The sequence below is a fragment of the Protopterus annectens genome, chromosome 5.part1, assembly GCF_019279795.1.
Source record: "Protopterus annectens isolate FY-2018-M chromosome 5.part1, PAN1.0, whole genome shotgun sequence".
NCBI classification, from domain to species: Eukaryota; Metazoa; Chordata; order Ceratodontiformes; family Protopteridae; genus Protopterus; species Protopterus annectens.
The window spans coordinates 734379729-734407279 of record NC_056736.1 but is presented as its reverse complement, the minus strand read 5'-3'; the positions used below and the strand labels follow the sequence as shown (position 1 = coordinate 734407279).

At 39.2% G+C, this 27551-nt stretch overlaps 1 protein-coding gene across 5 annotated transcripts in view; it reads right to left on the bottom strand.

The window, feature by feature from the left end:
- Positions 1-27551, bottom strand: part of DCLK1 (doublecortin like kinase 1) — a 2564464-nt gene that overhangs the window by 1142557 nt on the left and 1394356 nt on the right. For all 5 annotated transcript variants that reach the window (XM_044073374.1, XM_044073373.1, XM_044073375.1 and 2 more), the window contains exon 4: positions 9763-9862. In XM_044073374.1, coding sequence (XP_043929309.1) covers positions 9763-9862 — 100 coding nt within the window. The remainder of the gene's footprint in view (positions 1-9762; positions 9863-27551) is intronic.

The following is a 27551-nucleotide window of genomic DNA, read 5'->3' as shown; positions in this document are numbered from 1 at the left end:
GCTTAAAATAGCCCACATGGGCAGCTAGCTTAGTACTTACCTACAAACCTATAAGAAAGCCACTGCTTTGCTTGCACATGAGGATGACACAGGTAAAATGTAAGGTAAGGTATGCTTAGCAATTACAACTTTGTTCAAGGTGTGTTTAAAAGCACAACAAGAATCCATATTCAGTACTCAACAACAATTGCATGAAATATGAAATGTAGATTACCTGACCTGACCAAACAAAGAATGCAGGACTGGATGCCGAAAATAATGTGATGGGTAAGGGTGGATGGTAAACTGTCCCCATCAGTTAACATATGTGGTGCAGTGCCACGGGACTCATCAACTCTAAAACACTAGAACAAGACAACAACTAAGAGCTCACAGTTTTTAAGTGACTGTAAACTAGGCAGCATCACTTTCTTCCCCCAGATGTTTTGAATACCTAGACAAGAGTGATCACAACCTAAAAATGATGTATAAATCATTCTCACTGGACATGGGTTTTTATAAATGACTTTGGTGACAGCCTTTCCTTCAATAATAGACTTATGCGAGTGTTAATCAGGGGACTTACAATTCACTCTAGGGAGGGAATATCTCCCTGTATACCTTAGCTGCCTGTCCATTCATAGTATGAAATGCTTCTGTACAAAGTCTCGTCACAAACATCTAAGTCAGCAAGACAGACCAGAGATTCCACTCGAAAAAGAATGAAGTGTTTGGCAATATGTATTAGTCTAAGAGATGAACAGAGTTGCCTTTCTTCCAGGTATCATACCATTTCCTGATGAAGAGTTCTCGGTCTCATTTTCCTGTATAAAAGAGCTTCTACTCTGAGAGTCTCTAGAATGAACCATTCCAGCTTTGAGTTCACCATAAAGAATATTAAAAACTATGATACATCTACAATCCATGATTTCACTTATCTTTGTAATAAACTGTCCTACTTGAACCAGTTTTAGCACCTTCATCTACTTAAAATAAACATTGATAAATACATGGCTACATGTAACATACTACAATGACAGTCAAGCTTTTTGAAGGCACTGTGCCTTAAGCTTGTCTCAAACCTATGAACCTGTAAATAGCTCATCATACTTACCTGGTCACTGACACTCTTTCTCCCTGCTGTTCTTACGTCTGACATTTTCATAATATTACTTTTTAACGGGCACAGTGTGTTTGCACTTCTTTTCCAGTATTGTACTATTCTCATACCATGTTTCTTTAAGGAAGCAATCTTTTTGTTTTTTTTTTTATTTTTAATGAGGGAAATCTACTTGTTATAAATGTCTCAGGGATAAACTGGAGGCACTTGTAAGATAACATAACTTGCTCAGTCACATAGCATGCAAACACAGCCTGAAGGAATCAAACCCAGGACAACCAGACATAGCTCATTAGTAGGTGACAGGCTTAAACATTTGTGCTATAACACTAAAGCAGTTAATACTTAGGCACCAGTGTTGGAGACCTAGATGGGAGGCTACACCCCCCCTTAACTATATATACCAACTGCAGGATTGTACTACAGTGGAGAAAAGGGCATGTTGGGCAAGTGTTTGCTTACCCTGGGAGGGATTCGCCATTCAGGTGTTTTGGCTTTTGCGATTTTCATCTAGCAAAGGTGAAGTTTGGTTCTATGAGGTTTGAGGTTTAGAAGTAGATCCACTTATTCAGCTGTGAGATAGGCTCCACTACATACTTTTTGCAAGACACTACAAATTGGATGTGTTATCAAGGTCTAGGTCAATCTTTGGGTGCACAGTCCTCTGTAACATTCTGGCATGACCCCTCCCAAGTGCAGCAGCTGAGACTCTATCCTTGGCAAAGTCAATGAACTAGATCATGTGAGATTTGAAGGTTATATACCTACCATAACATTAGAGCTTAATAATCCACATCTGTCCATTTAAACATACTGTCCCACCTTCCCCATCCTGATTTGATTTATCTCTGCAAAGAGATCAGAGTCCTGGTGGAAGGATTTGAGGCCTAGTGATGGGAATATTTTTCACGGCTCTTTAGCAGAAGTGAATCAGTGAAATATCTATATGGAGAGGAAGGCAGGTGCAGTGTTTTCTGGGAGTGAGGGAAGGAGTTTGTGTGTGAGCTACAGGAAAGCATGGTAGGTGCTGAGACATCATGTAGCATGTGGCTACCAATCCAGACCTGATGTAGACTGATAAGGATCATGAAGATCTAACATTATATGGAAAGTACTTAACTTTTTTTAAGTTGAAAGATAGCTCTACATCTACTCACAGTGTGGTATCTACTTCAAGCACTGTCCTGAGGTCAACTTTGCCAGAATCTAGGACTGAGGCTATGGCTGACAGACTTTGAGACTAAGGCAGAGGTGAAGAGAACAGAAAAAAAAACCAGAGGATATAGACAGAAGTGACAAAGTAAAATGTTCATCTCCAGGTCCTATTACAAAAATCCATACGGCAGAATAATAATTGTTTATTCTTCTAGAGTGCCATGGACGAACACTAAATGCCAAGAAATGCATAATAATATCCTTTGGGAAGTCATCCATCCCTGGTAACTATCATATTGACAACACACCCCTCAGAGCTGACCCAGTATTCAGAGACTTGGGGACACTTATAGACAGTAATCTAGCCTTTGACAATCACATGTGTAGAGCAGTGAGGAAATCATTCTATGTTGCCCAACTCATAAACAAAAGTATGTCATCTAAGTCCAAGGAAGTCATTGTTCAACTGTATTTGGCATTCACCAGACCTAACACTTAGCACAATGCCATGTTTGGTATGTACCCAACCAGGCATATCCAACAATGGGAGCGTCCACAGAGGTTCTTCACTAAAAGAATACAGGGCATAAGTAAAATGTCCTATGCAAACCGCCTCTAGGCCCTATCCCTGTATTCTGTCTCCTACAGGCTTTTAAGGGGAGATCTATGTCTAGCATACAGGGCATTGTCAGACCCCACTCTGATGGACCTCCTGCATATCCACAAAACAAGCAGCACAAGAATTACCCATTCTAAAGATGTAACCCTTTCCTATGATATAAACAGGACCAGCTGGAGAGACAGGTATGTATCCCAGAGACTACCCTGTCTATGGAACAGGCTTCCCTATCCATGTAAAGAAGAGTTCCTCCCTAACCCAATTCAAGTAAAACTTGGATAATTGGATGGGAAACAGGAAATTAATTCCTGGTTTGTCATCTATGTCTCTAATGAACACAGGCAACTTGTAAATGTTTCATCTCCCAGGCACCTGCTTGTAAATATTTCATCTCCCAAACCCCTACTTACACTTACCAAGGGTAGCAGAACTTGTCAGAGACTTGGGATGCATGGCTAGGCTTAAAAAGGCCTGTGTGGTCATTAGTCTATTAAACACCTATGAACCTATATGGAAGAACACTGAGTTGCTGTATCGTAGCCTGCATCATGTCACTGCTGTTGTACTAAAGGAAGGTTAAGGTGGTGGGGTTGCTATTCTCTATAAAACAGGACTGCAGATAAGTAGAACAAATCATAACCTTTCATCTAACGCTAGTATTGAAATAATTATTACAAAACTGCAACTCAACCCACAGAAAACATTAAATATTATCTGTACCTATCTTCCCCCAGGTAAAAATCCAACCATATTAGAAGACCTACTAAACTGGCTCTCACTAAATCACCCTCAAGAAACAATACTCTTAGGGGATTTTAACATTGACTGGAACTTATGTAAACAGACTAATCCATCCACCCTTATTAACCTGCATGGCTTCTCTCAAATAATCAACTCCCCAACTAGAATAAACAAACTTAATAATAAAGAAAGTATACTTGACTGGATATTAACAAATAGTCCTCAGCAAAAATATACAACAGGAACTCTCCCAGATGACCTCAGTGATCACTCCCTTACATACATTATTAGGCATAAAACCAGTACTATTGTCCCCATCCAAGTCAGATCATTCCGTAGTAAGAAATATTTTGACCTCAACCAGTTTCAAAATGAACTCATGCTAGTCAACTGGTCACCTCTTAAATCTCTCCCAATAGATGAAGCAGTTAGTCACTTTAATAATACTTTTCTCACTATCCTTGAACATCATGCCCCAATGCGTTCTATGCGTGTCAAATCTAAAACAGCCCAATGGCTCTCAAATAACACTAAGAAACTAATCTTAAGTAGGAATAAAGTCTGGGCTAAATGGTGAACCACAAAAAGCTTAACTGATAATGTCACTTTTAGACAACAGAGAAATATGACAAAAAAAGCCATCATACAGGATAAAAAGAACTTCTATACTCAGCTTCAACAATCTTCACCTCACCAACCACATAAATTTTGGTCCTCTATCAATAAACTATTATCCCCTGGTAAAGTTGCCACACCAAACCCATCTGGCTCTAACCCCGACTGCCCCTTACAAACAGATAATGCCTTTAACACTTTCTTCACTTCAGCCATACTAAAGCTAGCTAATCAACAAAGCCCAGATACCTACAAACTATTTACACCTAGCTCTATTCCCCCCCCCATTTCACCTTAAACCCATACCCACTTCTCATATACTGTCATAAACTAAAACCTACGATCCCCTCTGCCGACCGATTACCAGCAGAATACCTCCAACTAGGTGCAAAAGCCTTAGCATACCCCATCTCTATACTTATTAACAGGACAATAAAAGAAAGTACAATTCCATCAGTCTGGAAAATCTCTTATATTATCCCTCTTTTCAAAGGAGGTGACTCTACTGAGTATTCTAACTACCGCCCTATAGCGTTACTATCTCCAAATTATGGAGAAATGTATCCACAAACAGTTACTAAATCACCTACTAGACTATAATCTCCTGGCTAATTGCCAACACGGGTTTTGACCATACCATAGTACTAGCACAGCCTTACTATCCTTCATCGACTCAATTAACAAAAACCGCAACAATAATACTCCTTCTTCGGCATTCTTCGTAGACCTGTCCAAATCCTTTGACATGGTCAATCACCAACTTCTTCTCCATCGTTTAAAGTCTTTCTCTCTAGATAATCCTGCCTTAAGCTGGTTCACATCTTACCTAGACAACCGAAAACAAGCAGTTCTATGGGACAACCAACTCTCTGATCTTCTCCCCACCACTGTAGGAGTCCCTCAGGGCTCTATTTTAGGTCCTCTTTTGTTTTCCATTTTCATTAATGAACTTCATCTAGCTACTCCACTAATAACTTGCATTCAATATGCAGATGACACTACCATCATTTGCTTGGCCTCAACGCAGTCAGAACTTCACTCTCTCACACAAAAAACCTTCACAACTATAGAACAATGGTTCTCTAATCATTGTCTTCTCCTTAACCCCAAGAAAACCAAACTCTTGCTCTTTTCACCCACCCACTTGTCTACCTCTATCCATTTCATGCTAACATCTGATAATGGAACCATTATCTCTCCTGACCAAACAACAAAACTCTTGGGTATCACTATTGACAATCAATTAAAGTTTGACAATCATATTAATCTTACAATAAAATCGACCAACAGAAAACTAGGCTCTCTCTACAGAATCAAATCTTTTCTTACTCCTGAAGCCAAAACTACAATAGCTAGAACCCACTTAATCTCAACCCTTTTATATGCTTCCTCCATATACACAAATCTTTCTAAACATAATCTTAACAAACTTACTACATCATATAATAACATTGCCAGATTTGCAACTGCCTCTCCATATAGAACTCATCATTGTTTAAATCTTAAGAAACTTGGGTGGCTGGAACTACCACACCTCATACAATACTATCAACTCACTATTGCCCATAATGCCCTACATCACCCTGACAACACTCCAATACTCTCCACCCTCATAACACCCTATAACAATCAGAGGTACCTACGCTCCACCAACAAAATACTGGTCCAAACCTCCCGATCCAAGAACTCAGCAGGTGACTCCACATTTTCCAACTCAGTTGGCAAAATATGGAAAAAATTACCACAAGATCTTACAACCCTAACTTCACTCTCCCTATTTCAAACTAAACTAAAATTCTTCCTAAATAACCATTGGCGATGTTCATGTAATAACCCTGGTTAGCTGTCTCTTTTTTTTCCATCTTTATCTGATTCCTTAACAACCTTTCTCTTTCTTCTTATCTACAAACTCTAACAGAGTATCTTTTCTTTTTTTACCATCCTAGATTTAGATTCTACTCAAAAGTCTATACAACCTGTTTCAAGGTTTATTGCATATGTTTTTTTTCCTATTTTTGTATATTGATGTATATCTTGACATTGTTTAGTAGTATGTAGTGGAGCTTTTCTCCCCGGGCCTCCACTGAAAATGGACATATATCCAGTTGGACTAGCCCGGTAAACAAATGTAAAATAAAATAAATAAAAATAAAATAAATGTGATCCATAACTTTTTTTGTGCTGTAGTGTGTATGTGTGAGTGTGTGTGTGTGTGTGTGTGTGTGTGTGTGTGTGTGTGTGTGTGTGTGTGTGTGTGTGTGTGTGTGTGTGTGTGTGTGTGTGTGTGTGTGTGTGTGTGTGTGTGTGTGTGTGTGTGTGTGTGTGTGTGTCTGTGTGTGTATTTGTTGTTGCATTTGCCAAGATGTTGTTGTGTCTTTCAGCTTATCCCGGTTAGGGGTCGCCACAGCGGAACTCCGGTCCGCTAATGTTTAGTAGTGGATTTGTATGTGCCAAATTACCAGCCCTGATGCACAACCTTCAAAGAAGGGACACCTATTCACGCATGCCTCCACACAGAAGACACTCTAGCTGAGAATCGAACGGGACAACATATTGCTGTGAGGTGACAACGCTACCGCAGCACCACTACTGCAGATAAAATCATGGTTGATACTTCTCATGTGGCCAGTTTCACTGTTTAATTATCCATCTGTCCCATTACACTGTTGCCTCAGCAACAGCAATGATTGTGATGTGCCTATTACTAGTAATACGCACTGTTCCAGAAGATTCTGCCTCATTATTGTAAGCTAATGTAAAATTAATCTATATGTTTTAATTCTGTAAGAATAGTCACTTAAAGACTGCAAATGAATATTCTGAGTGGCTTCTGTACAACGTAATGAGAAAAGTCAGTTAAGACACTGCATCCTAAGTACGAGGGAACAGCATGGAAGTGATGGCGTACCAAACCTTCTTAATATTTTGGAAAACGTAACTGTTGGTTGATGGACTGTTGATTGACACTTAGAATGCCACTGGAGATTGAGCGGTGTTATGCAATGACTTCTGGAGTCAGAGAACAGCAAGAATGTAAACACTGCCTTTTTAGCACTTTCTTTGCACTTTCCATGTTTGTTGTCATCATTGCACTAGTAAATGTAAACCTATACATATTGGGTCTATATCAGAAGACCAGCTACTGATCTTAGTCAAATTACATTTGGTCGAAAATAATTACAGGCAGCCCACTTCACCGAAAATGCATTTCACTGAAAACCCATTTGGTCAAATTCCATTTGGTCGAAAATGGAATATAGCCCCTGCCCCAGTGCAGTGCGACCCAGGAGTGAGAATATAAAGTAAGGGGGTGTGTGGGGGGCACAGTGTATTCACTATTATATACTTGTGTAGCCATTAAAAATACATTGAAACATATAACGTCCGTAAAAATTAGTTGCAAAATGTGGGGGGCTATGCTCCCCACCCCACCCTTACTTTATATTCTCACTCCAGGGTCGCACTGCAGTGGGGCAGGGGCTATATTCCATTTTCGACCAAATGTAATTCGACCAAATGTGCTTTCCATCAAATGTGCTTTCAATGAAGTGGACTGCCTGAAATAATTTCCGACCAAATGTAATTCGACTAAAAGCAGTAGACCCATACACACACACACACACACACACACACACACACACACACACACACACACACACACACACACACACACACACACACACACATATGGTAAGACATAATTACATCACCACTAGGTTGGTCGACATCTGTTTGTCTACAAAATTGTGGTCAGCTAAACAGATGTTGACAGGTATGTGAGATCACACAATTCTCAGGGTTGGGAAATATGCCCTTTCCCTGCCACTGTGCAATTTTGAGTTAGTATATATAATTAGCAGCATGTGTGGGGGGGGATGCAGGGGGCTTGACCCCTGCAAAAATGATGTTATTATATGTATTAGAGCAGTAAAGTGAATCCTTCACTTTCAGCACCTATTGGTAAATTTTTGTAGAGAGACATTTGACCAAAATGGCTGCTATCCAATCACTGTGCTCCTATGAAAATGGCACAGCTCACAGACATAGACTGGACATTTAATGCTGCATTATTAAATAGTGGCTGGATAATGAACACATTCACCACAGAAGCCACAGATAAACATACAAAAAGACAATAATTATTCGGTTAGCACTAAAATGTCCTCTCTGACTTTCATTGACTCAGGAGGAATGGAATAGCCGTGCATACAGATATACAGTGTCATCTGCTTTTACATTAGCAATGATCAGAAATGTGTTAACAGCTGGAGGGCAGGTACTGATTTTCTAACCAGTGGTCCACTTTGTAGATAGTTCAATAGCCCCCACCCAAGAAGGAGAAACAAATGTAGACAAGCTTTCTTACCCACAGTATGCACCTCTTCTGTGAATTTAGTGCCTTGTTCTTCAGATTTACTAAGGGCCTTCAACATTTGAGCCAGAAAAGGGTATCTTCAGATTCTTAGAATGTCTGCATTCTGATCCATTTTACTGATTCAGTGAAATTCTGAGTCTAACACACCATTTGTGTTAGTAGTAAAATGGGGGGGGGGGGTCATTTGTGATCCCACTGATAATCCTGAAAGAATGCCACTGAGAGCTATCAGCCACTAGCGGTTATAAAGTATTACATCACTGGAAACCCATGAACAGAGAGGATTTCTAAAGATGACTGCTGAGTGAACTATGTTTAACCTCAAATAATTACTGTAATCTCTTATGGATGTGAATTTCTTTGAAGCTGAAACTTAATTTGTCACATGCTGCCTTTCAGGATTTGATTTTGATTACTAACATGTGTATTCCTCCAAACATTCCAAGGGAATAAATGGATGTCATGCAAAGCTGACTGTCACAGATACATTTCCTCCTGTCAAAAGCTTCCCCATGTCTGCCATGGCAGATAGCATTCCATCCGGAATTAAGGTTCCCTGTGTCTGCAACAAATCTGTGACACCAAGTGTTCTGCCTGAGCTCTGTGAATGCAGAACCACATTCATTCCTTACTGGGAATAACTGTTCCCTGAATGTGAAAGGAAGCAGCTTTAAGATATACAGAGTAATTTTTTTTCTGAGTCAGCCTACTCAATCTGGAAATAAACTGAACTATTCAAGCTGTGACAATTTTGTTAATCTGATACTGTTACTACCATAAAATATCAAGCACTGAAACAAGCAGTGTAGAGAGTCTACAAAGCTGATTGAGCTGCTCTGAATTATTAATAACCACCCCAATGTTCTGAGAAACACAGTGGGCATAGTCAACTGACAAATCTCTTCTGAGAAAGATGGTGAAGATATTCCTATTAAAGAAACCATAAAAATGCAGGCACAGACAAAACGTACAGTACTAGGTTTCGACAAGCAAACATTTTGCATGTGAACTACAATTAAAACATATTTATTTATTAATTATTAAACAATTCCAGTGCTATAACATATTAACATGAGAAAAAAAAAACACCTGCTGACAGCCTCAGTGGTATTTAAGTTATATGGTTTTCCATATGGGAATATTCTTCACTGCACTTACCACTTTCATCCAGAAGGAAGTCATCCTGATACCGAAACTTCTCTGGACCACAGGCAATAAAAATGTCATCTTCACCAAAGAAATCTTGAAGGCACAAAACCTGCATAAATAAGAGTTTTAGTGAAATTGAATCATAGGAATAATGATTATTTCATTATAAAAGAAAACTTGCTATTTTATGGCTTTACTAGAGTATTATTCAAGTAACATGTTTGCATCATGTACAAAGAACAGCATTGGAGAATCACACAGTTGCTGCTACATTTGACAATGGTAAATACTTGTGTAGATTTGTCCAGCCCTTCAAAAATTTTATTGGTGAATAAATTAATCTAGAATGTTAAACTGCTACGGATTTTTTTTGATGGTGAACATAAAAAAACTGCTACTATAACTTGTTCTAAATGGTCATTTATATAGTTTTTAATTATGTATAGGACAAATATGGTAAATGCATGAGATCACCTCATATTACTGAATGAACAAGAGAGGAACAGAACATGCAAGGTAAGCTTTTTCTTGTTTTGTCACCACAGGTGGACTCTCTTAGTTCATTTACACTGATGTTAAACTTCAGGACTGCAGCTTCATGAGGTCAGTGAGAAAAGCAGACAGCTGAAGTTATTTAAAGATTCGTTTAAAAGAAATACCAACCACTCACAGCTGATCAGAAATACAGTTCAGAAGAAAGAATGTAAAATTTATAAAAGGGCAAAGGTATTTAAAAATAAAATAAACTCTAATTAAAAATCCCGTTTGATATGTGCCTGTGTTTTCCTTTCACAATGAAATATACATATATATTCCATACAACAACTGGAGTTTCTATATAAATTAATTTATTCTATGCAACAGCTGTGCTTATATAAATAATAACTGTATAAGATCCCCTAGGTACCAATATTTAACAAAAATAATATAAATGGAAGTTTCAGGATTCAAGCCAAGATATGTAGGAACCATTGTAATTACACAATATTTTAACTGTTTTATCTCCCTACCAACTAGATATAACAAAATACTTAATTATTTTATTCTGTCCACTTCTGTCGCATATTCTGAGAACACTGTTAAACGGCCAGCAGATATATTTGTTGTTTAGTGTTGGAAATGTTAAATATGAGTTAGAATATTAATACAATCAACTGCTTCTGTCTGTCTGGAATAATGCATTTATCAATCTAAACAGCAGTGCTATTACTGGAAAGGACATGAGCAGTAAGGGCTCACACTGGGCAGTGTTCTAGTAAAGTGATACATAGCTTGATTAAACAAAAGTGCTGGGCCCAAGTAAATGTTTTGACCTACTGATGAAAATTAATAACTTCCTTTCCAGCCGTGATTATTATGGAAACTATATTACAGCAAAATTTCTAGTAGGCGGAAATAATTTTCAACAAAGGTAATGCTGGAAACTCTGTTAAAGCCAGCCAAGGCCCATAACCAATGCAATGAGTAATGAACAAATACTTCTAAATATGGGGTATCAATAGAATGTTATTAAAAAATGCAGACGTGAGATCTAGTTAGCTTTTACCAACATTTATAGCTGCACATATGTCAGTACAAAGGGTACTGAGTGATAAAGCCCGACTATGACAAGGCAACCCAACCTAGTAGATCGGGTACTTGTTGGAGATGGAACGGGAGTAGTGAGAGGTATGATGTAGTCTGTATCTCTTCAGGGGGGCAGTGTACATCTGGGCACAAGGTCCCATGTTAGAGTCCTCAAGGGAGAGCAGAGTCCTCGTGGAAATGCTGTCGTCAATGGGAGTAGGGCAGTAATAAGGGGTCATGTCATTTATGAAAACGAATGACACTCCCTTGCTGACACCCACTGTATTTCTACCCCTGAACAAATTGCCAGGCATCAGCAAAGAGGAACAGGGTCTGAAAGCAAAAAAAAATAAAAATAAATCAGAAAATACCTACACCATAAGCTTTTATTCACTTACAGTTTATAACATGAAATCTGTAAAGACATCATTTAACTAGTTTTGGTTTGTTAATAAGAGAGCAGTTCTTTATCTTTCTTTGCCAAAATCTTTAAGTGTCTTTTTAACAGTTTAGAAAAGAGGCAATAAATAAAATAACATTACATAAAATGGAAGAAAATATTTTTTTCTGCATTTTTTTAGTTGGTTGCTTAGCAAAAATTCCAGAAGCAAAGGGTACAGGGTTCGTTTCCCCCTCCAATTATTATTTTTTTTTTGGTATAAATATGTGGAAGTAACTTAACCATATAGTGCTTCTGGGTTGCTCCTGAAAAGGGACACATTTGTTGGGTGGGCTTACCCAGTTAACACATTTATAAAATGAAAGATTATTTACTTATAGTGCATGTCGGTTTGAACTGGAAATATTTAGAAAGAGAGCAAGCAGAGTGACTTAGCAATGAATGTTGCTTCCTTGGATTCATGTTATTCTACCAAAGACATTTACATCAAATGCTGTTTGGTAGAAAAATAGTGGAAACCACTCATCTATATTTATAAAAATCTTGAGGATGCACTGCAGCAGAGAAAAGTACAACCTCAAAGATTGCCAAAAGTGTTTTATTTTTTTTTATCCTACCAAACAGCATTCAATTCATAGGTTCATAGGTAGGTACTAGGCTATTGGCCCTGGGGCCTATACAAGCCCAGCCAAAAAGGTACCCTGGCTTTTGCCACCCAAGAAAATTATTTTCCTGTGCCACTGTCGAGCAGAGCCACACTGGTGATCCCTGGGGTGAATTTCCTATTTCCCATCCAATCATCAAGATTTTTCTTGAGTGCTAATGAGGAGCTTTGTTTGATATAGATAGGTAGTTTATTACAGAGTATGGGAAGTCTCTGGGACAGGAATCTATCCCTCCGGCATGTTCTGTTTATTGTGGTGACAAGGTTTAGGTCCCTAGAGCGTGTAGCTCGGAGAGATTGGGATGTCTTTAAGTGGAGCATGTCCAACAGCTCTGGGTTTGACATAGCTTTGTGTGTTAGGTAGAGATCACCTCTGAGTAGGAGATATGCGACAGAGTAAAGCTGGAGTTTTTTGAGACGGTCTGCGTACGGCATCTGTTTGAGGCTGGTAATCCTCTTTGTGAGGTATTACTGTGGCCTTTCCAGTTCTTGTAGATGTCTTGTGAGGTACATACCAAAAGGGGTGTTGTACTCTATAATGGGACTAATGAGTGATGAGTAGAGGGGAACAATGACCTCTTTTTTTCTGGATGAGAAACCTTTTGTGATGAGGTATGCCATGTAGAACGATTTCCTGACTACTGTGGCGATGTGATTATCAAAGGGGAGACTACTCTCCACCTGTATCCCAAGGTCTCCTATCACACTTTCGGTGTTAAGTATACTACCGCCTATGTTGTAGTTCATGGGTACAGAGTTTTTACCAAAGGGGATGACAATGCACTTTTTGGCATTGAGCTTGAGGCCATGGCTTTGACACCAACGACTGAGTTCTTCAGAGCACCACCATGGCAACTTAATTCTTCAGATTCAAAACAAATGATCAAGTAAAAATAAGTGTTTTATTAAAAAATATAAACACTCTAAGACAAACTGGATAAAATCCGATAAGCGCTTTAGGCTATTCAGCCTTCATCAGATCGTAACGCTTATTTCTATGACTTCATTTAAAAAGAAAAGACTATCCAATCATCTTTCTGATTCCAAAATAACAATGTGGTTAATAGCCAATGGTTGTGGCAAAAATTTCAATTTCTTATAGGGAGAGATATAAAATGAACAGCCAATCAAAAGATCAGGATAAACTCCATTTGGTGTTGTCAGAACCAATCAAATGGTAGTAATAACCACCAATCGTTGTTCGTCACCTCTCTGTGTCTTTTTCTAAATCATCCATATCAACTTCTATATTTAGTAAACAACCTGTGGCATTGACTCTTCATTGTGCTTAACAACCAATGAAGCAAAGGGAACACATATCTCCTTCATAGGTTGTTTATGAGAGCAATTGTCAAATGTGAAGTGCAGTAGAAATAGTCTCTTATTGGATTAATAACAGAAACAATAGCCAGTGGAGATTAACAGTGTATCCTGCTTATTGTAAGGTTACAAAAAAAACAGTCATAAGCGTCAACCCCTTGTCAAAACATGATCAGACAAAGAGATAAACTAATGGTAGCTGTCACTACATACATAACTCCTTTAATTCAATGCAATGACAGTTGCCAAAAAAATAATGAAATAAAATATAAAATCACAAAATCCACAAAAATCGCTGTGTATAGCTTAAGCTCAAAATAAATCTCCAACAACATCAATCATCCCTAGGGGTTCATCACCGGTTAAATAACAGAAGCATAACTATGTTTAGTAAGCAACCTATGGCGTTAGCTTTTCATTACATTTAGCAGCCAGTAAAATAAAGGGAACCCAACTCTCATTTATTGGTCGATTAAGAGAGCGATTCTCCAAATATGGCACGCTAGGGCCAATCTTATTGGTCAATAATATAACCGATATCCAATAGGAATTCACAATGTGTCCTGCCTAACTGCAGAAAACGACCAGCCGTCAGCATCAGCCCCTCGTCAATCGAAGACGTAAACAAAAGTCAGTCTCTTATAGGTCAATGAAAAAGCCAACAGCCAATAGGAATTCACAGTATGTCCTACTTGTTACAACACTGCAGAAAACTACTGGCCGTCAGCCAGCCCCTTATCAAACAAACAAATAAAGAAGCAAAAGGTTACAATCGTTATGTACAGGACTCCTACATTTCAATTCAGTGGTGGCTGCAAAAAGCCGCTTTTCTGAAGCCCATGAAAAGATATATAGTTTAAAAAGATATAAATTATAGAAGTCACAGAAATCGCTACATATAGCTTAACATAGAGCAGCTCTTCAGCGGGCATCATGTGAACCACCTTACCCTTGTCTACGGCTTTGGTGACTGCTTCAAAGAAGTCTATCAGGTTTAGGAGACATGATCTGCCTTTTGCAAACCTGAACTGGATGGGGTCCAGAGTTTGGAGATTACCAATGTTTTTGTTTATAAATTCCATGATGATACGTTCCATGGCCTTGCAGACCAGACTCATCAGGCTAATGGGGTGGTAGTTCCTGGGGTCCATGGTGGCTCCCCCCTTGTGGAGTGGGATAACCGTCACTGTGCGCCATTCAGCAGGCACAAAGCCTGAGGTGAGGCTATGATTGAACATGGTACTTAGGTGGTGTGCCAGTTTGCTCTTTAGTTCATGTAGAACACAGCCTGGGATGTTGTCTGGTCCCATGCATGCTGTGTTCTTGGCTTTGAAGAGTGTGGTTTTTACCTGTGCAGCCGTGATTACAGGAACTTTGCATTCTTCCAGTATAGAGATGGGCTCTTTAAGGGCTGAGAGGGGGGTAAAGTTAGCATTGAACCTATCTGCCAGGATGTTGGCAATATCAGTTGGGTCTGCATATTTAGTGCCATTGTGCTGTAACTCAGAGCAGATCTGAGTGTTGCCATTGAGATTCTTGACATAGCTATAGAATGCTTTGTGGTTGTCTTTAGAATCAGTGGCGATTTTGTTTTTGTAACTAGCTTTGGAGGATTTTATCAGGGATCGCAGCTTCTTACTGAGGCTGACCAGGGAGCTCCTCCACTCATGGGATTTTACTCTCTTTTGCAACAGTTTCTTCCTTCTGTTGTACAGTTTGTTTATGGCAGGGGACCACCAGATTGACTTCCTTTTTTGGAGGATAGTGTCTTGGTTCTGTTTGGGATAGCACGATCCATGCACTCATGTAAGTGCTTATAAAGTGCAATTGTGTAGGATTCAGTAGTCGTAACTGTATTGTCCATCTGCATGGGTGTCATGAAGTTCACCACTTCTGTCTTAAGAAGCATGAAGCTGGCTTTGAAGAAATTTTTTACCATGGTTTCCTTAATGGGGGGGTGGAGGCAGGATGTGGATATCTAGGATAATTAGCTTATGGTCGGATCGGATCAATGAGGCGTTGACTTCAGGAGTGGAACACTAGTCGCTCATATTGGTAATGACTAGATCTAGGATATTGTTGCCCCTGGTGGGTGTGTGGATAAGTTGATCCAGGGCATTGGAGTTTATGAATTCCAGAAAGCGTTGAGTAAAGGAGTTGGTACATGAGTAGTTTTCCCAGTTAATGGTGGGGTAGTTGAAATCGCCCATTATTAGGGTGTTTGGTTGAACCCTAATATTTTCCAGTACATCAAGAAAAGAGGAGTGGGAATCCTGGGGCATGGTGGGTGATCTGTAGCAAGCTACAATTTGGATTGCAGTTTTGCCTAGAGTTAGTTGCACTTGGATAACCTCAGCTGCATTATTATGAGCAACTAGCCTGGAGGTGTGGATATCCTTAATGAATATGGACACACCTCCATCGTTGGTGTTCCGGTCCAGGTTACATGGCCGAAAGGTGTGGTATGAGTTATAGCCTGGTAGTGCAGGGGTGCACTCTGGAGCCTTGAACCAGGTCTCAGTCACTGCACAGATATCGATGTTCTCCATTTTAAGGAGTGCTTCGAGTGAGTGCATTTTGAGATTTAGACTTCTAGCATTGAGTAGCATCACCCTCAGTTTTTGCTTGCCTGTTCCTGTTATAGTGGTGAATTTGTCATTTGAACCTTTCCTAAAAAAGGCACTATAGGGGCGGCAAGAACCTTAGCCAGTATATGGAATTCCAGGGGTGACAGGTGCAGGCCATCTCTGGCAAAGCATCGTGGTCTGTTGACCATGTCATCCCAGGCAGACAGATACTGGATCCCTTTAGAATGGCACCAGAAGCTTAGCCATTTGTTGAAGTCAATCATTTTGTCCTTGTACTGCGGCATCATTCTGGTTGATGGCAGAATGCTACTCAGGGCTAGGGTCATACCTGCCTGGGCTACAAGATCAGAGAGCTCTTCCATGTCTCTTTTCATGTAGTCCAGGGAGGTATGTCTCAGGTCATTCACACCAACATGGACAATGACAGAGTCATATTTGTACTTGTTGTGGAGTGACCTGAGTGCGTGGGTTATGTGGCGGATCCTGGCACCCGACAGGCAGCTGACAGTAACCTTCTCCTTGTTTAGCTTGGTGAGTGGGACATCAGTGTGCCTGACTATAGAGTCACCTATGACTAGTGTGTTGCTTTTAGTGGATCAACAGGTTTCCACTTCCAGCTCTTGGTTCCTTGGTTGCTGGCTTCATTGACCTTTGTGGAATCAGCAAATCTTTCCTCTGCCAGTGTGCCAGTGTGGAGCATACCTCTCAATCTCTCAAAGCAAGAAATCTGGACAAAGTCATAAATAATGGGGGGACAAATGCCCAAAAATAGGGGCAATTTTTGTTAGAATCATAAAACCAATATCCCACTCCGTAAAACATACTTGTCCCTGATTTTACCTAAAATTATATACTTGTCCCGCTTCAGACATTCAAGTATGTCACAAGGCAATGTGAGCATAGTCATGAAACAGTATAAATCATTTCACATAAAGACTTGCTATTAAATATACTCTTTACATAAGTATATTGCCAAGGCTGCTATAATAAGGAAGTACCAAATAGTGATTATCTAAACTGCTTATAAGTGCATATAAAGTGAGTGAGGAAAGTATGAATGTGAGTCCTGTAAGAGAATGGCATCCTTTCCAGGACAGGTTCTCATGCTATATGCTCATTGCTTGCACAGACATGCTCAGGTACTCCTGTGACCCCAAAGAGGATAAAGAAAACATTGAGCAAATACTCAGCAGGCAGAACTGCAATCACTAAATATGAAGACTGTAGAATTGCCACCCACAATAGATGGAAATCTACAGAATTAGTTAGTGAGGAGAGAGACGAATGGAACTGAGGTCCACTCATCTCTTAGCAAATTTTACCTTTCTATGTAGTTTTTAATTACATACTTTGATACTTTGTATCTTCTTTTCTTCTTAACAGGACAGATGTTTTAGGTTACCAAGTTGACATGTCTGTCCTTTAGAACAGAAAATGCATATATGGCCTAATTCACTGAACTGAGTCAAGTTTAAATTTAGATTAAGCATGTCAATGAACCACATTCATAAAACACCTCAAGCTGCCCACTGCGGAACAGAATAGAACTGATTTCCCTGTTACAAAAGAAGCTCTCAGGAAGATGGTGTGAACAGTCAGCTGAACTCTGACTTACTATCCAGCCAGATGAGTATATTCAAACTGAAACAGGGTCAGGGTTAACTCATATGTTTGCTACAAGGCAACACAGCAAGTATCTTGTAATGAAAATCTGCCAAAGATTTTTTCTCTTCAGAAGACTGACTGATATTAAAAATTATATATATATATATATATATATATATATATATATATATATATATATATGTGTGTGTGTGTATATATATGTAGTGGACAAGATTTAGTCAACTACATAGATGGTCGACAGGTGTGCAAGACTGCACAGTTCTAGGGGTAGAGAAATATGCCCTTTCTCCGACATTGTGTGATCTCAAAGTTAGTATATATAATCAGCAAAGGGTGTGGGGATGCAAAAAATGATGTATTATTTTTTTTTAATGAAAGTTTTGCTTGGGCTGAGATTGTTGCTCGGCACATGCAAAATTATGTGAAACTTTTACTTTGTGAATGTTGAAATTTGGGTGTCTCATTTAAATAAATTGCACCTATAAATATATATGTATATATATATGGGTCTACTTTAAAACACAGACGACGAGAACACCGAGACCGGAAGATTGACAACCGAGATGACCAACAGTTTAAAAGCCCGATGCTGAGAACACCGACATGTTAAGGTGAGTGTGCAATAGTGACAAACTTTAAGGTTAGGGGCAGGTTAAGTGAGTTAGGGTTAGGGTGCGGGTAAGGTAAGTGTGCGATAGTGACAGACTTTAGGGTTAGGGGTGGGTTAAGTGAGTTAGGGTTAGGATGCGGATAAGGTAAGTGTGCAATAGTGACAGACTTTAGGGTTAGGGGTGGGTTAGGGCACGGGTTAGGTGAGTGTGCGATAGTGACATACCATAGGGTTAGGGTTTGGGTTAAGGTTAGTGCATAGGTAGTTGTGTATGCAAGGTTTAGTGTAGGTTTATAAGGTTTTTGGTGTGCTTGTGTTGTGTGTGTGTTTTTCGGAAAAGGTATTTGTTTTGTTTTGTTGATTGTCGGGATTGTGGTTTGTCGGGCATGTGAAGTTTCATGCTTTTAAACTGTCGGTCATCTCAGTTGTCGATCTTCCGGTCTCAGTGTTTTCGTCGTCGGTGTTTTAAAGTAGACGCGTGTGTGTGTGTGTATATATATATATATATATATATATATATATATATATATATATATCTTTTCAGAAATGTGGGTTAAGACATAAATACCATCTGAAACAGATATTATAACTGTTCTGCTCAGTGAGTTTACCTTTGGTGGGTTTTTTTTCAAAAATTTAAACCACTTTATTTGAAACACATTATGATATTCTGTAGATAGTTTGGGATTCTGTAGATAGTAACAATTTAGAAAATGACAACAAAGCAGTTATCATGGGTGAATTTTCACAGAATGACCGTGGCACTATCATAAAAAGTCATGCCTTTCCCTGGCTCTATTTAAGTAGTAAAGGTGGGAGATGGAGATATAAAAGTAGATAGAATGCAGGAGATTACAAGACCAGAAATGAGTATAATTTAACAGGATTTAGGTGGTTAATGGAACAAATAAGTAGCATGAACACACACACACACACACACACACAGACACACAGACACAGACACACAGACACACACACACACACACACACACACACACACACATATATATATATATATATATATATATATATATATATATATATATAGGGTTCCTATTATATACTTGGAGAGTCATTTCATTGAATGCCTCTTTATCGACCGTTACAATAACGAAAACACAAAACAGTGAATGGTCATATAAGCAAAAGAAATCGCTTGGCCACCTCTGTTACTTTGCTGTTTTCCCCACTGTACTTCGATCTCGGAGTTGGTACATTTAGTTAGGAGGGTGTGGGGGGTGAAGCCCCCTATTTTGTATTGTTTGTAGTGATGTCTTTTTTTGTTTAAGGTAAGTGATTTCTTTCCCAGGGAAATAAATAGCTTATATGCACATTTGCTGTTTTGTGTTTTCATGGTTTACGGCTCAATGAGGAGGCGTTCAATGAAACTCCACTTTGAGTATCTAATATAGTCTATATATATATATATATATATATATATATATATATATATATATATATATATATATATATATATATATCTATATATATTCTCCGGCATTCAAGCATTCAATCCTGGAAGATGGGAAGTGAATTACCACTACCATCGCAAAACCGATGTTTATTAATATTAAAAGGTATCAAACAAGTGGTGTGTGTGTGTGTGTGTGTGTGTGTGTGTGTGTGTGTGTGTGTGTGTGGGGGGGCATTGGAGTAATAAAAATTACATGTATTTGTTCTTATCATGGACTGGAAAAAATAGTGTGTATTCCATGCAGAATATCTTTCTGAAGTAATAAACCTCACTTATAGCAGAAGGTTCAAAATTATTGGTACATAACAGGCTAATGGTTAAAAGTAATAGATTCAATAAGAAAGGATATTACACTGCATAACACCAACATTTCTCTTCATACATCCAGCAGACAATTGAGGAATCTTTGCCAGTTTCATAATTGCCCATAGCATTGTCTGGTTAAGTTATTTGGACAAGATAACCCAGTAGCAGTTGGAGACTGAGGGACTCAAACCCTGTATCACAGGGAGCAGCTCGATAACAGTTCACACACTTAACCTGGTGCTCTAACTGCCAGACAAAAAGAGCATAAAATGCAGAGGGAATTTGAACTCTCAGTGCTGGTTACTGAAATCTGCAAATCACTTGAGTAACACGCATAGCTATGGAAGCAGTCAGTCACTTGACAAACAAATAATACACCTTTGTATATTACTGGATCTTGATTTGTGTGTGGTGGAAGGTGAACTAAGTGCAATGGTATGATGACCTCTCTGGACCTAGATGCCATGCCCTTACTTATATGCTGAGCAACATAGAAATACTTTCTTACTACCTTGGACAAATGTTGGTTGAAGTCTAGGTTACCATCTACATGAGTATCCAGATCCCTAACTAGTGAATCAACATTTAGGGGTGTTTTATTGATGATGCAGTTACCTGGTGTGGCTGACTTCCCAAAAGGTACTATAATGCATTTTTTGGTATTGAGTTTTAAGACATGACTTTTGCACCAAGCATTTGTCAATGTTAGAATTTCCTGAACAGTGTTCTTATCTTGGGGGGGGGGTCAGTGACTGTTCCTAGTTTGCAATCATCTGCAAACTTGGCTAGCCAGAGGCATTTGACATTGGCTTTGACCTCCGAGAAGTAGTTGCCAAAGAGGAGCAGGCCCAGCATAGACAAGCTCACTGATCCTAAGCTTGGATCCTGTCCATGAGCCATCTAGCTATCCAGGGTTTATAAAGGTGTTTGTGCCTAGTTCTGTAAGTTTGTTGACAATGCTCGAGTGGGGTATTGTATTCTGTACTTTGGCCATATCTAGGTAAGCAGTATGTACCACTTTTCCCTCATCTATTGCCCTAGTGACCTTTGTAAAGAAGTCTCCAAATTCAGTAGCCATGATCTTCTTTGACAAAGCCAAACTGGGATGGATCCAGTGTCTGGAGGTCTCCTATATCCTTTCTGATAATTTCCATGATAATTCTTTCTATGGCTTTGCAAATTAGACTAGTCCGACTAATGGGTCTGTAGCTTGCAGGATCTGTTGAAGGTCCACCCTTATGAAGGGGGATGACCATTATAGTCCCTGATTCTCATAGCATAAAGACTGTTTAAAGACTATAGTTGAATAGGGACTCCAGGGGACCTGCTAAGTCATATTTTAGACTTGTCAGGAAGCATCCCAAGATGTTATTGGAGCCCACTGAAGCTGTGTTCTTGGCTTTAGTGAGGACAGCCAGTACATGCACCCTAGTTATTGTTGGAGGGGTTCTGGTTGAGGGTATTTCTTGTGGGAAGGTTGAGGGTGAGATGGGGGGAGGGACTTGGAACTGAATTTGTTCACTAACAGGTTTGCTATATCACCAGAGTTGGTGAATGTGACACCATTAACCACTACCATTACCCACCAGTTCAGCACATTGCTGTGTGCTGCCCTTGAGTTTTCTTGCATAGCTGAAGAAGGCTTTATGGCTGTCTTTCACCTGGGAGACTATCTTAACCTCAAAATTGGCTTTGTTTGACCTAATTAGCCCTCTTAGATGCCTATTTAATTTCATGAAATTGTTTTTATCTTTACAGGAATTACCCTTCCTGATTTTTGCCATAATTTTTTTTCCTTTAGTTGTATATCCTGCTTAATTTGGGATGTCACCACGGTGGTCTGTTTATGGGGCTAGTGCTGGTAGGTACAGCAGCCACTATGTAGCCAGTGACCTGGTTGTACAGAGTTTCTGATAGCAATTCAGTGTTGGCTGCTGTTTTCCTGGAGTTTAGAGGGGCACTGAGTTTTGACAAACCATCACTTAATGAAAGTTAGTTTGCCTTGGAATTAAATCATAGCTGTCACTGGTTTTGCTAGAGTTACAGAGTTGATTGTGATTTTGAAGGAGACAGCTTTATGGTCAGACCTTACCAAGAGAATGATACATTTGGGGGGGGGGGGTGCAGTGTTCTCCTATATTTGTGAGTATGAGGTCCAGTATATTGGAGCCTCTAGTGGGCATTTTCACTATTTGGTCAAGGGTATTTGTATTTACAAAGTCTAGGAATCTCTGTGCCTGTAGACTGGTTCCCAGTTTATAGAGGGGACATTTAAGTCTCTGTTACAGAGGATATTATGCTGGACAGTAAGTGTCTCCAGTAGGTCCGAGTAAGCATAGTGAGCTTCTTGGAATATGGACGGTGTCCTATAGTTGGCTAGGATATAGTAAAGGATTTTGTCTATGGTGATTTGTACATGGAGAAACTCCAGCATGTCATGCTGTTTGACCAACCTACAGGAATGTTTGTTAGTGACGTATATTGAGACACCTCCACCTTTAGCCCTTGTCTGTGCAGCTAATGGTCTAAAAGTGTGGAACGCACCAAAACCTTGCATTTCTCAGGTACTCTCTGCTGCTTTAAACCATGTCTCAGTAATTGCACAGATGTCTATATTCTTGACTATGAAGAGGGCTTGGAGGGAGTGTATTTTTTTTTTATTTAGGCTCCTGGCATTTACCAGTAACACCTTGAGGTTCATTTGAGTTGATTTTCCTATGTCGGTAGGTATGACAATTTGGCATTGCCTAAAAAATGCACTATGGGGATGAATAAAGTTTTAGGCAGCATTCAAAAGCCTGGAAGTGACCAGTACAGACCATCCTTGGCAAAGCAACAGTCTGCTGACCATGTCCTCCCAAGCTGACAAATATTGGATACCTTGGAATGACATCAGAAAGACAGCCATTGTTAAAATCAATGATCTTTTGCAAATATTGTGGCATCATCCTCGGTGATGGCAGTATGCTGCTCAATGCTAGGCTCATACCAGCCTGAGATACACTCTGAGAGTTCCATAATGCCTCTCTTCATGCAGTCCAAGGAGGTACATCTGAGGTCATTTACACCTACATGGACAATGATGGAATCATACTCTCACCTGTGGTGTGATGACATGTCTGTCCATGACTTTTTGGATCCTCAGATAAGATACAGTGGGGTCTTCTATGATGAGATTCTTGGGAAGTGTGTTTGCTTACCTTAGGGGCTTACCTTAGGGACGTAGTGCTTTAGGCTCCATTGAGTGTGACTGTATGTGTAGTGTTAGGTGTTCTTTTTTCTGAGTGCCTTTGGGCTTGCTGAGGCATAGCTTTGGCAACAGTTTAGGTGATTGATATTTTCTGTTTATAAAGACTGCGTTTAAGTGCCTCAGCGTATGTTATGCTATGTGTGTGCTGTGTGCTATATGAGGTGGGTGTTGAGAGTGTGGTTTCAACAACCTCATGTGCACTTGTATTTCAGAGTTTAGCCTCTAGTGTCACTGTGTAAGTACATCTCTCTCATATCGTGTCTGATTCGTTAAGGATTAAGTGGTTGTTAGTAAGTATGAGACAATTGATACATTGCCTCAAGATTCCCGTGTCCACCAACCTGGTTACAGAGACGTTAGAAAATTGCATATTCATGCTGTCCAGTCCTTTGATTTGTCAGCTACAAGGGGGTTGACATACTGGGGTTAGAAGGCTATTAAGGGTGCTTTATTGCAGATTATGTTAAACAGTACTAAATTCTACAAACTAATGTTTACACAGTACGGAATTCTACTAGGTATTGCCACTCAACGCCCAGCTAGCTGATTTAAGTTTGTTGGTGCGCAGGGTATTTGGTCTACATTTGCTGCTTTACAGGATACCGTTTTATGGACCATTTTATAGGGAAAATTTGCTTTCTATGCTGGATCTATGGAAACAATAGGTGAGAAGAGTACAGCTTATACAACAGACAATAGCAAGGAAAGACTTGAGGGAGGGGCTTTAGAAATCAGATTACCATAAGGGCAGATGTCAATGACAGACAGAGCCTTATAAAACCACAATAGGAAATGGGTGGTGGAGAGAAAAATTCAAGGAAGACGCAGGCTAGTTTGAGAAGGATTGCATAAAGCAAATATTAAGAGGTCTTTCAGAAACGTTAGCTTAATATCTAAGTGGGAGGTTGAGGCAGACACAGAATGGGAACAGAAAGGCACTGGAATACAACTCCATGCTGGTAAATGATATACAGAATATAAAAACTGTAGGATAAAAACTGGAATATCAACAACTGAAAAGCACTGAAGTACAATTCCTGGATCAGAAAAAACAAGGCTCTCACTACTGATTTCTACTACAGTTTAAGGCGCCAGATTATGCAGACATTTATGGAAAAAATGCAATAATAAATTACTAAGTAAGGCTCAAATCTGGCAGTAGTCCACAGTTCTGCCACAGCTGTAAATAAAACTATGACACTAAGGCCCAGCATGTAGAGGTGAGAAAGCAACTGCCATCTCGAGCTTGGTCAAGCCTAAGTATAAGTTCAGTGTGGGCTCCTGATCCAGCAAGTTAAAGAGCTGAGAAAGAGCTGAGCCACAGTCGCAAGTTTATTTTTATTTATTTATTTATTTATTTTGAGTAACTGCTGACTGTTGATTCTGACCAGACCTGTAAGCTGGGAGTGCTTTCTATTAGGTCCGGTCTGCATATCTAAAGATTATGATTGTCTGGTATTACAGAGAGGGTGTTGCCACAGTGCTGAAAAGGAAGATTTAAACATTTTTCATGGGAGAGGTCTACTGCAAGACATCATAGTCAGGCAATTCTTTTGTAAAAACATTTGCAGCTCAGTTTTAGGATGAGGGGTACATTATTTCCTTTACTCCCAAGTGTTTACATGATTCCACAGAGGGAGAGAAGCCTATTTCAGCAAGAGAAAAAGAGATCAGGAAAGCATGGCAGCACTGCCAGCGATATGGGCATCGTGGGCAGAATTCTTTTATGTTTCTTTGTTTTTATTGAGGTAAGACCCCAGTCTCTCAATTGTCCCTGATTTTAGTTCAATGCAGTGAATCTCTGAGAGATGTTTAGAGTATGTCTGGGGGTGACTGTGTGTTCAAGAGCGATATGCTGAAATTATTATAGTATTGCAGTAGCTGTTCATTTTTCTTTTACTTTCACCATCTAGCATCAGATATGTGCACAGAACTGGGCTGGCTTTTTGGGGTAGGAGTGTGGTGGCATCTTGTACATGAAAGCACAAAGTCATCATGTGATCAATGGTAGCAAATAAGTGTTCTGACTTCTTTGGGGGCAGTGCATATGCAAACCAAACACAAGTTGAAATAGCAAAATGTCAGTGCAGTTCTTTCATCAGTGAGAAATTAGTGTACAGAAAGGGGCTATCACTTTGGGGGGCATACACTACACAAGAGCAAAGGGCAGTTAAGGATGACATTGTTTGTTGAAGGGCATTATCTATCGGGGAGCAGAGCTTTCCCTTAGTATCAAATTTTGTAGCAAGTTCACATTCACAGGTGGGGTAACTCAGAACGGGCAGAGTCATCTGGCACATTATACCTATTTTGTACCCAAACAGGTTATTAGGAATACTTATTTTTCTTTTTTTATTATTAATCTTACTGTGGTCTACCTTAAGGGAATTGAAATAATGTTTCTTACATAAAGCTAACAAAATCCAACATTTCGCAAGCCTTTTGATGTACCATGTAGGCAGTGTATCTACTTTTTACCTTTATGCCATCTGACCATTTCTTGCAAAGGGTGGTGAAACTACTGTGCACTAAGGCATCATTAGACATGAAGGACAAAAAAAAATTTTACAGTGTGGTATATCTTTATGTTGTGCGTATTATAATTTTCCCCACTTTCATTGTTATTAAACTGGCATCTTGGGCTTGGTGAAGGAGGTGGCTGGGTGTAGTCAACATACCGTCTGCATTCATTCATTTGAATGCTGACAATGTCAGGTGTGTATTTGGCTGTAACCTGTGTTTTTTTTCTCTTTTTTCTTTTCATAAATCTCCTCTAGACTTCCAGATTTATTTATTTTTCCTTAACTACAGTATGATTGTCTGGTCTGTCTTGGCTCTTATAGGGTCTAAGAAATCTAGACCCCTTGGTTCCGCTCTTGCTCGGATCTTCTTCAAAAATCCCAGGCTTGCCCACCTTTACAGCAGGATTTAAAATATAAAAGTAAACGTTCTTGTAAACATTTTAAAGGCTGGCAGATTTGAAAGCAGTTATAGAGGGACACACATTTTGACAATATCATTGTAACTGTTTCCTTGGTAAAATAAATAATTATTACCAAACAGAAAAAAGAAAGACATTTTCTGAATGCCACAGTCATCAAACATGCACATTCAACAACACACAGGCTTAGCCACATCATTTCTTACAAGACACAAAGAGCCCTTAATACCCAACATAAATTACAAATCTCCACCATATACAACTACATACTTTATAACGCTAACTTTAATTCTAATCCAAACCTTAAAACTAATCATAAACCTAAACCAAATCCTAAATCTAAAGCCCAACCTTAAATCTGACAGCCAACATTAACTGTAGTGGTTATCAAAACCAAATCATTATTCTTAACCTCAAATCAGACCCCAAGTCTAATCCAAATTTCACTGACGTGTACATGCGCAACAGCAACCACACCATCAAATAATATTTCATTTAAATACTTCATTGCTGCAAAACAAATTTTGACCAAAAGGACTAAATGAGAGTAATTTCAACTAACCTGTCCTCAGACAAGTAGGGGATGCCTTTGCTCAACTCATTTATAAAACTGTGGTCTGTGTCTGAGTACGGCAGGCATTATCATTAGTAGCCACAAGTAATTTAAGCTACCAGCTTCTCAATTATATCCAGGGGAAACCTCACAAGGGTACTTCTAATATTACCAACTTATGGAATGCACAGGGCCTACAACTTTGACAAAAGAAACAGCAAATATTTATTTTTCCTCATACAGGTTACTTAGCAATACAAACACCCTCTTTCTCTTAACACACCCATGATAAAATGAAAATATACACTTAAATGAAAAAAGCAGTAAAGATTATGTTGGGCTTTGCAATTAGATTTCTTTATTAGTGAAGTGTCTTTTTCAACAATATAGTACAGGTTCTGAAATACGTGGACATTGTCAAAAAGAATTTAAGTAAACTAATGATACATATACAACAGAGTTAGTTAATGGCACTTCTTGTCCAAATCTGCTAACCAACA